General features: G+C 33.1%; 1 protein-coding gene across 2 annotated transcripts in view; it reads left to right on the top strand.

Annotated features, from left to right (window-relative positions):
• Positions 1-14,787, top strand: part of LOC129803119 (Krueppel-like factor 8) — a 112,493-nt gene extending 97,706 nt beyond the window's left edge. Inside the window, exons 4-6 of one of the 2 annotated variants that reach the window (XR_008751841.1) lie at positions 7,432-7,522; positions 7,599-8,233; positions 8,448-8,608. Coding sequence is in view for 1 of the 2 variants with exons in the window: in XM_055849471.1 (XP_055705446.1) it covers positions 7,432-7,522; positions 7,599-7,891; positions 12,535-12,707 (557 nt within the window). In the remaining variant the exon portion in view is untranslated. Of the gene's footprint in view, positions 1-7,431; positions 7,523-7,598; positions 8,234-8,447; positions 8,609-12,534 lie in introns of those variants that run through there. The other variant, XM_055849471.1, reaches the window with a different exon arrangement.
• The last annotated feature ends 482 nt before the right edge of the window (positions 14,788-15,269 follow it).

The raw sequence follows: 15,269 nt of genomic DNA, 5'->3' as shown, positions 1-15,269 counted from the left end.
TGTTAACACTTACGCATTTTAAATGTATGTTAGAAATACACAAACTGCAAATGAGTCTTCTGCAATTTTGCTGATTTTGCTCCAAAGGCTGGATACAAAGGCTAAGACGACGGTGGTCGCTTAAAATTACAGCTAATCGAAATTATGATCTCTTCTGCGTTACGCATTCTTATATGCATTGCCGATATACAATTCTAGAGGAAAGTGCCCATGCTTCGTACTATCCGAAGCTTCGTAATCACTAAATTTTTCCTATATTTCTCAATAAAAGTGACTCATCGCACCAATATTTTAAAAACTAGGAGAAAGTGTCAAGTTTTTAAAATTTATAGCGGAGTCATATTTATTCAGAAACATAGGAAAAATATACACGATTAACTTTTTTTCGCCATAACTTTAACACTTTTCGGGTGTAAAAATATATCAACATTTTTTAATGTTAATTTTACACCTTTTGAAGGTAAAATCAACATGAAAAAAGGGTAACTTTAACCCATAATACACCTAAAAAGGGTAATATTAGGTGAGATTCTTAACAATCTCACCTACTATAATCCTAACAAAATTTCATGTCGTCCGATCGACCTCAAATTTGGCCAAAATGCGTTTCAGCACTTCCTGATCACGAATATATATGTAGCTAATTTACGTTCCCGGCCGGCCGGCCGGCCGGCCGGCCGCTCTTTGGAGCTTAATAGCTCCTAAACTAAAAAAGATATCGACTTGCGGTTTTCGGCAAAGGTTATATATCGGGTGAAAATTGCAACTTGGTGCATAGACCCCCCACCCCCCACCCCTCCTTCCGCCATTTTGAAGACCCCCCTTTTTTGTTTTCTCAATAGCTCCGCCCCTATGGCATTCAGCGGGCTCAAATTTTAGTATGTTATAGCTGGGCCTTAGAGCTTTCCATCAATACCAAACTTAAGGTCCCCCGACCCCCCTGACCCGAGCTATAAGGGTCCAAAAAAAATTTCTTAAAATGGCCATAACTCCGGTTCTAATTGTCAGAATTTAAAAAGTGAGGGCTTTTTGGAAAGCTCTCGTAAAATGCCACTTCCCCTTCTAACATCGCAAGTTCATAAAACCACCGCTAGGGGCGCTTTTTTTAAAAAGAAAATTTTTAAATCTTAAAAGTTAAATAACTCAAAAATTCCATTGTGCATCGGGCTGAAAATTTAGTATGTTGTAGCCGTTGATTATACCTATCAAACAAAAAAACCTTAAGTCGATCCATAACCCCTGACCCGAGCTATAAGGGGTCAAAGTTCGAACATTGACCGGCCTCTATCTCCGGTTCTAATTAACATAGCGACCTAAATTTTACCTTTTTGGTTTCGTCTCGATGAGCACTTTCAGATGGAAGTTCAAAAAGTCACCACAGGTGGCGCTGTGATAGCGTCAAAATTCATCGAAATTCAAAGTCACTTTTCTCAAAAACGGCATTGTGCAAGTTAATGAAATTTTAGTATGTTGTAGTCCAGTCTAGGACGTTTCCAAAATGGTGCGTATGCGCGCTGTGGTTTCAATAGAACCGGAGATATGAGGGGTCAAAGTTCACAAAATTCAAAAAATCATATCTCCGGTTCTATGTGACCGATTTTGATGAGTGAGGGCTTAAACGAAAGATCTCACCAAATGCTACAACTTTCTAGAATATTTGAACTTCGTGGGACCAACACTAGGGGCGCCACAGTCGAGAAACCAATTTCAATATCACATAACCTCAATTATCTCGACTGTCGCTGAACCGATTTTGATGATTACTTCAACATAATTGTAGAGCACATTTGTCTCTACATTTCGTCCATACATCATTTTCCGCTCAGACTACGCTATCACTCCGATTTTGCCGTTTAAGTGTGAAACAATTGATTTTTCCCATAATAACGCTTTGAAATCACTCAGATGCCAATTTGACTGCCTCTACTCCACCAAGACACTTAAAATAGGGGTTTAAATGGAAAGTCCCGCAAAATACAACAATTCTTTGATTTAGTTGAAGTTCAACAAATGAACACTTGGGGCACTCTGGATGAAAAAACGAGTTAAGAAACAAAAAACCTCGCTTATCTTGGCTTCTGAGTAATCGATGAGTTCAAGTTCTACGGCAAAATTATAGAGAACATTCTGGTCTACATTTCACCCATATAACACTTTTCTGTCAGTTCATCCAAATCCTTGACATTTTGGTTCAAATACAAAACTTGTATAATTTCACGAATTTTATTCAAGATAACTGAATGGCGTCTCCCTACTTCAGCATCAAATCGAATTTGCATGCACTCCGAGTTAGCTCACGTTAAGAATCTCACCTACATAAGCCGGTTAGGATTATCTGTCCCTTTACACCGATTTCGGATCAATGCTACAGGGTAAAATTAACATTTCCGGAATGTTATTTTGACTTTTTCGGATTTCTCTCAGTGTAGTCACTACGTATAGTTGGAATCGTACATAGCACGAGAACTTTAATTAAAGATTACTGAATCATCTCGATCTCAGCGAGAGATCCAATGGATACAATTTCTGAATTGTAGCTGATACCACTCCGCATAAACCTGACATATTGGATCATATTTTGAGAATTTTTTGCGAATTCAAACTTTTAAGAATTAAGCTACTGTTTTATGTATTCTAACCGATTTTCCCTCAATAGATAGATTTATCAGCATCTCTCGATTTTTTAAATCATCATAATTTCAGTTGTTTTATCTACAATGAATTCCAAGAAAATTTTTAAATATGATTTATTGACTGATAGGTGAGGTGGGGCTACTTTGAGCAGTGGGGCTACATTGATATACGATTTTTCCGCATATTTTTAACAGAAGCTAGACCGTACAACTATTTTATTTCAGTTGCACAATTGTTTTGTAGAACTAAATTACATTACGTTATAGCTCGATTTCGTTTAAAAGTTTGCGAAAAAATCGTATATCAATATAGCCCCACTGCTCAAAGTAGCCTCACTTCCCCCAACTTACTTTTTAAATTAAATTCCTATATATGGATCGTTTCCATTGTTTCTCAACCAACTTTACAAGAATGTTTTAATTATTGTAAGGACCTTGAAATTGACAACGAATTTATATCGATTTCAACTGGTAATAAACCGGTAAATGAATTCTTATAGGAAGTTTAATAGTGCTTATTTTACAGTGTTTTGGGCGGATTTTGAAATAAATCACGAATTGGTTAAAATCAATTGAGATACACTAGAAAACAGTGAGTGAACCAAAATTATATTTATTTGTAAGCTTACTTCTTGCAGTTAAATTGGATTCTTAATCTAGCACTACTATTTCATATGATTTTATACTTTGTATTGACATATCTTCCAGTTCTGTATTAGTACTCACACTGAACAGTAAGTAATGTAGTGCCTGAAAGAAGCAATCTTGTCCCGTCCAGAAAAAGAAAATCCCTCATTTATATCAATTAGTCTGGATGGTTAATCGAGGATTTCCTGTAACATATAAAAGCGCTCAACTCCATGGTGTATCCGGCTTCTGTTCAGCAATTGAATTATTAATAAAATCTCTCAATGAGGCGCGTGTAGTCGTCAAGATGAGGAGTTGGGTGCAAGAGAAAAGGCGTGACCACAATCACTGCAAACTCCATTCGATAGAGATGCAATTTTAATTGAATAATATCGCCATCGTAAACATGCTCCACCGAGACTTCCATCACGAAATGCTGCCACTTTTAGCGGGTGTGCAGATAGTATGAGAATGAACAAAAAAAATTCACACGATATTGAAGGTTAATAGAATTCACATGCGAGCACTCATGGTCTGTGAAAGTGAAAAACCGTCGCTTACGATTTAAGATTTAGGAAGACAATAGTGGACAAAAGACAGGTCATTTGGTGAAGTTATCTAACTTTCTCACCATTGAGGTACAAAACCAAAAAAAAAAACACCAAACTAGGCATGGTCGAGCCATTAGATGGAAATAACATAAAACACCTTCCATTTGCGCCAATTCGATCGTGAGAACCTATTCATTACATTTCCCAAATCAACTCTTTTTGACTTTTTGAGCTCATACACTTCTTGCTCTTTTTCTCTTTTGACGACCGATGATGGAAAGGGAATGTGCTTTTGGGAAACTCTTAAGCTTCTCGATGCTAAAATACTCTATGCATTCATTTAATTCCAGTCATACTTTTGTTCACGGCACAAAGACTCTTAGTTAGGAGAGACATTTTGGTGTAACCAATTGACAAAAAGGTCACCAAACACTTCATCATGAGGTGAATTTTCACTTGTTCTCCAGTCAAGGATTTCTCCCTTGATTGCACTGACTCATTAGAGGTCTATTGGATTCACATGGCAATTTTGCACTTGTTTTATAAAGGCTTTCTAATGAGTTCACTCAAGTTATTTCTATGTTCGTTTAGGAAGCAACTCTTTGCACTCTTTCATTTTCATCTCATATTACTTGTAAAATTAGTGGTCATTAGCTTCATTGAATCGGTCTTCTAAAGTGGATTGAAAAATGTAAGCGACTTATTTCTTTAAAAGGAAATAGACAAAAATCCAAATGAGCTGACTGTTTTTTTTTTTTAATTTATTGTGCATTGATTGGTAATTTATTGTTTATAGCAAATTTTAATAGAATTTAGTCATCATCTTTTTGTTAAAGGCATCCCCCCGTGTGTCCATCACCGTCTTACCTATGAGTGTAATTGTCACGGTAAATTGATATAAAAGTACATAGGGTAAGGGCTCATAATTTTGACCAGTCTGCTTATAAGCATCGATGTTCCAAGTTTGAAGTGCGATATTTTCAATACTAATTGACTTTTTTTTGTTACTCTCTTTTCAGAAAGATTGTTTAGAAACTTGGCAAGCTATTTATCGTCTTATTTTTACTAAAATTAGTTTTAATACGTTTAAAAATGAATTGATATGTAGAGGTGAATTTGACTCTTATTTATTAATTTGGACAACTTGTTTATTAATTTGGACAACTTGGCTATAAATTTGGACAGCTAATCGGCCTCAACAGGATGCCCATTGTTCTTCATTTCATGAACCAACCAAACCAAGTCCACTTTCTGTTCATGTAAGAGAATCGTAGAATGTCACAAGAAGCCCGGAAACTTTCCATATCATTCATTAAAGTAAGTTGACTTCGATACTCCAAGTACGTGCGGATTCGCTCATTCCCTGGCCTTTCCGGGAGCCTTTCAAGGCTTTTCTCACTACATCTCGTTCGTAGAGATGATGCTACTTTGCTTCTCCAGGCATTTGTCCAACCTAGTCATCACAAAAGCTAAAACTTCACGAAATTTCAAGAAAAAAACACCTCTCCAAAATAAGGAGTATCACCTCAATGGTGAATGTCTTAGAAAATTTTCCATTTTTCACACGAAAAATCTAATTCACAAGGCAAATCTCACTTCAGGTCAAATGTACAAATCACTACTAACGTGAATCAACACAATATTCAATGAATATTCAATAATATCACTAAAAAAAAAGCGAAGAAACATTGTTAGTACTTCACCACAGCTAAATAAGAACTGAAGTAAACACGAAGTTCTGTCATATTTCTCGTAAGCAATTGCTCACACTGAATTTTCAACAAAGCAATTTCAACTCAAATCATATTCAAAAATTTACGTATTTAGTGTTAAAATCTTCCAAAAAGAACAAATATTTAGATAAAATTCATTATTCATCAAATATTGGAATAAAAATCCATAATTTTAATCAATTTATTTTTAGTGTCCAATTTTATCCTCAAAGTGTCCAAAATAAGAAATTGGACGAAATTATGAGCCTTTCCCCTATCTACTATATAATTGGATGACGAATCTGGCGTACTACGTATAAATAGGGGACTTTCCGGTGATGGCCAGTGGATTTGAAGTCACTTCACAAGGAAAGACACTTCTTCAATCTTGTGCAGTGCTTTCGGTCCTGTACACAAACCTTCCTTAGTGGCTACAAAGATTTATACATAAATTTTAGAGTAGACATTACATTTAAAATACAAAGTCGTTTTTCTTTGGACAATTCAAACTTCTTCTCATCCGACTAAACTATGTTTTTTGTACTTTATGAGGATCGTTATTTTGTGTGGTATTGGACAATATCATCATTTTCAGATTATTAATTCGGAAGATTTTTTAGGAATTTGTTTTTACCGATTTTCAACTCTTTTAAATTTTCAAGTTTACAAAATAATTTGTAACCCTGCATTCAGTACTATCATGGTTACTCTCAAGGAGAATTGAGTATGCTCTAAAAACGGGAAATGTTGTGAAGAAATGCAAAATATATTTTCTTCTTGGGTTCTAAACCGCCCTTAAAGATAAAGCTGGTCGAGAGGACCTTTGAAACTTTAACCCTTTAAGGACGATTGGAACACCGGTGTCCCATAAAGAAAATAATTTTTCCTGACTACCTAAAGTTATTTTTTTCTTATTTTTGTACGTAATTGCAAAGTAGAAGATTGTATGAATCTAGGATATTTTTTACAAGTCTCCAGCTATTTGCTATATAGTGAATTTTTAAACTTAAAAATGACGAATTTTGAAATTCTCATATTGAAAAATTATTTTAATTATTTTTTATACTTCCAATTTTTTTTAAGCAAAATCGTTTTGGATAAAGAAACTACAATACTCAAATGTAATATTTTTCATTAGACTGAAAATTTATTATTCATTGGTATTGTCAGAAAAATTACTTCATTTTTTAGGCTATTTTTGTCCCAATCGCTCGTAGAGGTGAAAAATGCACCGAATCAGACCCTGTTGGTTGGAATTTTCCAAAGTCAGATATAAGACGTTTTATTGATTTTATATATCGGTTAAATTTTTATTGTTGATTTTCGGTCCGTAAAAAGTGTCTCGTGGTTGAAGGGTTAAACAGTTAGTCCTTAAAATAGAATTGGAAGCCTTTTATCTTTTGGCACTAAATATTTAATTCTAATCTTTAAAATTTAATTATCTGAAAACTTTGGGGAAGGATACTACTGCTTATCTTTGAAGTATTCGAGAAAAAATTCCTGAATTTTCTTATGGAAAAGTATAAAAACCTCTATAAACCGTAATATAAATAAAATTTCTGCTGTGTTGAAACCTGCAATTATTTAATTTCATTAGGCTTTTTTCGAAAACATTTTTTTTATATTCTTAGCATAATTTAAGATTTTTCTAGGACAAATATTCTTTGATATTCATTCTTGTTTTTTATAGATTTTTTAAATAATAGATCATTTTTGCTTTTAAACAATCCAAGACTGGCGTTTATATTTTAAACAAGAATTTTAAACAAAAAATAAGAAGTGTATGATTAATTAGGCATGACTTGAACTTTGGATAATTAATTTACGATCACAGATAACCTTTAAGAATTGTATTGAGTTTATGCTTTGGTTATTAATATTTTAATATATTTTATTTTTAATTTTCAGATACTCCAACGAGAACAAACAACCTAAAACGACCACCCCCACCGTTGATGTTGGCTCCGCACTTGCTAGGAACCAAAAGACCAAAAGATATGTAAGTTTTTCCAGTCATCATACCGTTTCGCTACAGTCTGTGATGTTTTTTTTCTGTTTTGCAAAATTCTTGATAGTCTCTCATCACGAAAGTACCTTAACTCCACACTGACCGGTGCCAGTGGAATTTCCAACAATAATAACAGCAGCAATAACAACAATAACATCACAGTTCCCAGTCACTTTTCCACAGAGGGTGAGCATTCGGCGCCACTCAGTGGTATTTTGCTGCGGGGCGAGGGAAATGTACATTTGCAGACCAGAGTGGAGTTTGGGAAGAGCAAGAAGATTCACAAATGTGATGCAGATGGATGTGACAAAGTGTACACCAAGAGTTCCCACCTCAAAGCACACAAAAGGACACATACAGGTGAGCTTTTGCAAATAACATTTTCCTTGCATTTTTCATAAAAGTTTTGATAGGGGGAAAGGGTGGAAAATGAAATGAAATTCCATCTTTGTGAAAGACTTTTTTTTAGAGTTCTTATTAAAATTTCAGATTACCATAAGAGTCAACAGGATTCACATACCTATAACTTCTTATGAAATAAATTCAAAAAGCTTTCCATAGCTTGACTATATTGTGCAACGATAAAATTATTAAATTTTTGATGAAAGAAATCAATTAGAAGTTAAATATTGGCTTATAACTGCTTAGAAACAAATTGAATCTTTTCGGAATTGTTTTTTAATGCTCTTAGGAGCCATTTCTGTGATTAGGGGAAACTGGGGCACCACCAAATACTCCGATTTTTTAATCAGATACTCGACTTCAGAGGACAAGACTTACAGAAATTTATAGGCATTATAGGAATGCTTGTCCACTGAGGAAATGGTAGAGATAGTCCAAGTAGTTTAAAAATAAAAATTAGTGTTTGGTGCTACCCCGTGTTTGGAGGTGCCCCAGTTTACCCTATTTTGTGAAGCTTTCTCAAGTACATTCAAGCACTCACAGAGTCTGAGAACACACTACCTAGAAGTAGGCCCTCCATAATAATTAAATCTTTGACTTTATAAGGTAATTAAGTGGAATTATTGAAAGTAAATTAGTAGAGATAGTGAAATTTCTGGCTGGAAAACCCCCAAATATTTTCACAAAAAAATTTAATTTGTTTTCGAGACAGATCAGAAAACAAGTTGCGTGCTAAACCCGGTAAAATAAATAGTGTTGAAAAGAAAATATTTTTCAGGAATAACGATTGACGAATAATAATAATAATACTGGCAAAACACTCCAGGAACTAGACCTTCCCTCAAGGGGAGATGGATTATTAGTTTTTCTTAAACAAGGATGGTGTAGTCCGTGTAGTCAATCCCATGCCTAATGGAATCAAGGGCAGTGAAGCCATCTGAATGCTATTTGAACACTTTTAATGCCAGAAAAATTCCTAGTGACCCAAAGGGGATTCGAAATTTGAACTCGGAACAATTTCTTCATATATCGAGTACTCTATCTTGACCGACTTGACCCATTGAGTGCCCTGAATAACGGTGAATAACTGGAGTATTTCGAAATGCACAGAATTGGTGCATGGCAGAAATCTCCCCGTTGGTGGTTCATTCCTGGAATAGAATCTCCCTACTGTCTGTTATAATTTCTTAAATGTGTCTTGGCTAAAATAAGATGTCTGGCAGATTTCCTATATTATGGTCAATGCACAATAACTTTTGTTTTGTAAATACGTTTTCAAAACTGTAAGAGTGACCGAGTTGACTAGATTTAGATCTCTTTCACTCTCATTGAAATGTTAAAAATGTGTTTACAAAACAGAAGTTACTGTGCGAAGAATATTAATACCACAAGTTATACATAACAACAAAAGTTCTGGAAGGAAGAAAACATAAAACATTCATCTTATAAAACCACGCTATATTTTAGAATTTTATGCTAGTATTTTCGGGAGTAAAAAGAAATTTTGTATCAATAGTGGCTATTTTTAATTATTAACAAAACAATAGTAAATCAGTAATGTTACGATTGTTTACCCATCAGCAACGGATAATTCACACTCTGTTTAACTTTAAAAATGTTTCGAAATTTGAGCTTTTTGGAGGAGATCTTATGTGCCGAATGGTAAGCTTTGTATGGAATTCTTAGTTAGCCTCTGGATATCAACACACAGATCGTTTGTTTCTCAAATAAAATTTCTCCATCTTATTTTATAATCTCCTTAAGTGTGTTCTAGATTGATCTAAGAAGTCAAAAAATGGTTTTTTTTCTGATTCCCAATTTTTGACCTTCTCGTCCTTAAAGGGTTAAAGGTCAGTTAGGGGAAAGTACACTCTCCCATCGAACGTTCATGCCTTCGAATAATGTTAATTTCTTTCTTTAATTTTTTCCTAATAGATTTTCAAAGTCGAATAAGTTGATTCTTTGCAAAAAAGTTTGAATTTTTCAAAGTTTATACATAATCCTAAAGAAGAAGATTGCTGGAATCTAGGTCATTTTTGCAAATATCCAGCTATTTGCTATACAGTAAATTTTTGAGCTTAACGGTAGAATCACATTGACAGTAAAATTCTCACTATATTTCGTTAATTTACGCATCTTCATTGCAATTCTTACGCAAATTCTCGATTACCGTATTACCTTATCTCATACTCTGTGGCACTTAAGTGAATATAGTATAAAAAATTTGAATAAATAAAACGAAAATGCGATAAACGGTGAGCAAAAGTATTTTTTGATACAATTTTTCGTACAATTTTTTGCTTTCCGTTTATCAAATTTTCGTTTTATTTCTTCAATTTTCTTATATTATTTTCACCTAGTGCCACCGAGTATGAGGTAAGGTAATACGGTAATGGAAAATTTGCGTAAGAATTGCAATGAAAATGCGTAAACTAACGAAATACGGTGAGGCTACGGTGAGCATTTTATTGTCAATGTGATCCTGCCCTAATACTGAGGATTTTTTTATAATCTGAATGGACGAACTTACAAACGTTTTGTTTTATTTTTCTATTTTTTTAAGCAAAAACCTCTTAGGAATAAAAACTACAATAACTATAGGTACATAATATTTTTCACTAGAATGAAAATTATTATTCGTTGATATTTTCAGGAAAGCTTCTTAAAGGTTATGGGTTATTTAGGTTCCAATCGTTCATAAAGGCAAAAAATATATACTCTGTTCTGTTAGACTTGCCGAGGTTTGGAGTTACATGTTTTTTTTATTTCATTTTAATTGGTGGATTTCGATCATTGAAAAACATCTGGACTTTAAAGGGTTAAAATAAAAAATATTAATCGGTGGTTTTGAGACAGCCATTATCTAGCTTTATTAATTTTTGGGACTGACGGTACCAAAAGGCAAATGAGAAAAAACAAGTGTTTTAATGGTTTTAAGTATTCAGAACTGATAAAAATGCAATTTTTATGAATGATTACAAAAACTATAAGGAAGTCCAAATCTACTCTGAAAAAAATAGTTTGCAAAAATTTGCATTTGGATGCAAAAATTGATTGATTTTGGAGATCAGCTGTAAATTAATGGAAAAACTTGCAATTGGGTGTAAATATTTCCATTTGGGTGTATTTTTGCAAATTATTGTCCTCCTTATGTAATTTTTTGCAAATTTTTGCCTAAAACTTAACACTATAGCTGCAACATCTACACTGAGACATCATAAAGCATATTTAGTGTTCTTGTCTGCCGTATAGATATAAAATCGACGTACCCGAAATATTAATGAAGAAGCCAATTGCACTTAAGAGTTTTAATTTTACTACGATTATACACATTTTTTTCACAATAAATTTTTCACACTTGCTATTATTATTGAATTTCTTGGAAAATTTTGCCAGTTTTAACCTAATCCAAGACTAATATATGTAAGAATTTTAGCCGTTGGATTATTGATAAATGAACCATCCGACATGTCAAAAACTTTTGCACTGGGGTTGCAACCTCGCAAACAAATCTTTAAATATTTCAGTATTGAAGTCTTTTGGATACAAAATATTTATCACACAACACTCCAGGGACTTGAGCAAGCCCTCTGAACCACAAAATTTAATTTTCCAAATAAATAATTTGAGCAATTTTCCTGCAAAACAGTGCTCAAATTTCATTTAATTTCTGTCGGCACTGTCTTTTTCCGAATCACAACACAAATCTCTACGGGAAGAGCTTTTCCTCCCAATTTCCACTATTATAATTATTGAGAAACACGCGAAAATTATCACCACTTTGCAAAATAATTCTAAAATGAATTAATATTTTGTCTACCATTTGACAATTCTGAGTGACACAGTGACACTGACACTGGAAGTCGCTGGAAAGTGCTCATTTTTCCACAAAATTGACCTCCTTTTGCAAAAAATTGATCTCCTTTTGCAAAAAAGTTGGTTGAAAAATGGGTTACTAAATTTTTTGGTTAATTACATGGAGTGACGACCAACTTTTGACATCCTTTTGCAAACTATTATTCTCAGAGTAGGATATTTAATAATTCTGTGGGCTAAGGTATTATATTTTTGATAAAAAAAATCGCGAAATTGACTTTCTGAATATGCTGCTATCCTGAAAAACTTAAAGGCCGATAGGATAAGTGTGCCAAATTCCGGCCAGCTTGCAATTTCGGCCATATATTTGTTCCTCTAATTTCCGTGAATTTTTAGTTTTTTTAGTTTTGACGAGCAAGATGATCTGAAAAAGACATTGAAAGAATTCTGGAAGGACAAGGAACTATGATAATGAAGGTGGCCGAAAAAGGCCATCAATGCTATGTCTACATTTTTATTCATTTTAAAATGTATTAAGAATTATTTTAGAGAAAATAAAGATGATAAACTGTCTGCAAGGTTTCAAGCAATACTCCTTATGAAAGAGTAACAAAAATATTCAATTTTTTATTAAAAATATTACATTTCAAACTTGAGGCTTTGTTGCTTCCATGCAACTATGCCGAAATTTGACACACTTACCCTATAAAGATTTAACACTTATAAATAATTATCTCACAGAATTCAAGAAATATTTAATAAACATAAATCTTTTATATTTTTAGGGGAGAAACCGTACGTGTGCACATGGGAAGGATGTGTTTGGCGTTTTGCACGATCAGACGAGCTGACACGCCACTTCCGGAAGCACACAGGTCTCCGGCCGTTCTGCTGCAAAATGTGCACCCGGTCCTTCAGTCGCTCAGACCACCTGGCACTGCACATGAGGCGTCACTAGCCAGAATTTGCACCTTTTGAACGCAAAGTGCTGTCTTGCCACCGGTCTCGCTGACTTGTCGTGTTTTTATTTTAACTCTTCCTTCGCTGCAGATCTCTCGAGGGGCAATTTGTCTGGTGGAACTTTGACTCGACAGAGATTTCCGATGTGATTCACAGATAGTGAGTTGGTATACGGGAGAGGATATAGAGATTTGCAGGAAGTGCCATTCTACATCAAGGTTCTCTTGGACATTTTTGGGGCGCGGGGGTGGGAGTTTCAAAGCCAGTTTAAACACACGCAATAATCCCAATTATATTGTCTGAAAGTTTTAGATTTTGTGGTTTAGATATTCATATATAGGTATTCTTCTCTGATTTACTTAACGGTTGCATGGGCATTAATTTAAATTATTTTGTAGTTTGTTTTTTTTTTTTAAACAGAAAGAAAACACCAATATTGCCACAAAATCCATACTATATTGATCGTTGAGTGATGATGAAGATCATTTTAAGCAAAAAAAAAAAGAAATATTCGTAAAATATTTAAGCCAGTTTATGGGGCCAGTAAATCAATTGTACAATAAATTATTTATTCTAGAAAGAGATAGAGAGAGAGAGAGTGAAAGAAAGGAGTGAAAGAAGAATTTTAATTTTTATAGTGTAAGTTTTAATAATTCCAGTGAAACCATATGGTCAGTTTTTTTTACATTGAGTAATATATTCCTTTTTATTGAATTTTAGATAAAAGAAAGAACTTTTGCGTGCAAAAAGATCTACATTTAATGTGTCTGTAATTTTATTAGCCAGAAATACTAGTTGCAATATATTTTTTTTTCATCTAATATATCGTAAAATCTTAGACTATATATTTAATTTCTACCTAAATACCATATTAGGCGTAGTTGATAATTATTTCTCAATTGAATAAGCAATAAAATGACCAATTAAATAAAACATAGAAGTGGTTTTGTTGCTTGAATAATTTTTAATGGAGCTAAAATTTCAATACAATTTAATAATAATTTTCACTTCAAAAGGAGATAGAAAAAAAAAAGAAGTTTTCCCAGAGAAAAAGATTGGAAATGACAAATTGATGGAATACGATGTGGTTTTTTTTAATAAATATTTGCAATAAATCTCACTAGATAGTAATGTGAAAGACAGTTAAAATATGAAATATATTTCAATTATGTACAGTTCGATTTATGGGTAAAACGTCCTCGAGTTGAACACTAATAATCCCAATTAAATGTTAAATTTACGATTTTTATCCCTCCTGCCTTTTTAAAAGAGTTGTATCGTGTATGAAATGTTTATAAGTTTAGAGTGTCTATAAGGAGGAAAAAAAAAGAAAACTATATAATAAATGGTGCTAATTGAAAGTTTTACGATAAAACTATTCCCTCTCAATTCTATTCCAATATTCTCTTTCAATGTGTTTTTTTCTTTCTTTTTGGTACAATGTAAATAAGACATGATATGATACTTTTAAAAGCTGCCTTGTGATATTTTTTAAAAACTAATTAATTAACTCTGATAAAAATTCAAACATTGAAACACGACAGGTGATGAAAATTGTGAGAGCATTTTGGGCACTATTGAGAAAAAAAAACAAGAAACAAATTAGAAAGCATCTCATTCACCAAAAAAAGAGACTAATCTAATTAAACGCAAACATCTCAATTTTGGAGGATCAGTTTTTTGCTTATGGTTTTAAAGACAAATTTTCTCAATTCTTTTGCAATTGACTCAAATGCGATGATTTTTGAGAGCTCCCGTAATTGCTGAGATAGCCAGAGCAGTGTTGCAAGATAAAAAGCACACAGAGATTGATTGATTTTTCTACACAGAGAAATCTCAACTGAAGAGAATAATTAATTATATCGTTAAGTAATAATGCAGACACGAAAAGAAAATCAGATCATAAATGTATGAGATTATAGGTAACAAGTGTATTTTTTTTTCAACTTCTCCAATGTATTTTTTTTAATTTAGTTTATTTTGTCCTGTTCTTTCTGTAAATTTTGATATTATTTTCGTATTTTGAAATCTCATGTAAATGTTGATTTTACAATATAGTTCTTATAATATAGATTTAACTCATTTGTTTTAATACACGATGGAAAACATTGTTTATTCGCTTCGTCTGCAGGAGAGTTAATAAAGATACACAGGTAAAGTATTAACCCTCTATCAGGTAAGACCGTCTCAAGACGGTCATTCTTACTGTGTTATCACACTTGCCACATTAAAATTTTAATATGATTCACATTAATTGTCGCTGGTGAGAGTCCAAATGTGTTATTTGTGTCTTTAAATCATTTTATATTCAAAATTTGATCTATTTGTTGATAAAAAGGTAGACTTGACCCGCAAAATTTGATATAAATTGATTTATAGCATTAATGCGAAAAATTAATGCGATTTTCTCTTTAATTTTTTAATGTGAAAAATATTTATGCTTTAGGTAAGTTTAAACTTATTTTTGCAGGCCAAGTCCACTTCTTTATCAATAAATAGAAAAACCTCAAATATTAAGTGACTCAAAGACACAAATAACATATTTGGACGCTTAATTTAT

The sequence above is a fragment of the Phlebotomus papatasi genome, chromosome 2 (assembly GCF_024763615.1).
Source record: "Phlebotomus papatasi isolate M1 chromosome 2, Ppap_2.1, whole genome shotgun sequence".
NCBI classification, from domain to species: Eukaryota; Metazoa; Arthropoda; class Insecta; order Diptera; family Psychodidae; genus Phlebotomus; species Phlebotomus papatasi.
The sequence above is the reverse complement of the archived record's forward strand: the minus strand, read 5'-3'. Positions and strand labels throughout refer to the sequence as shown.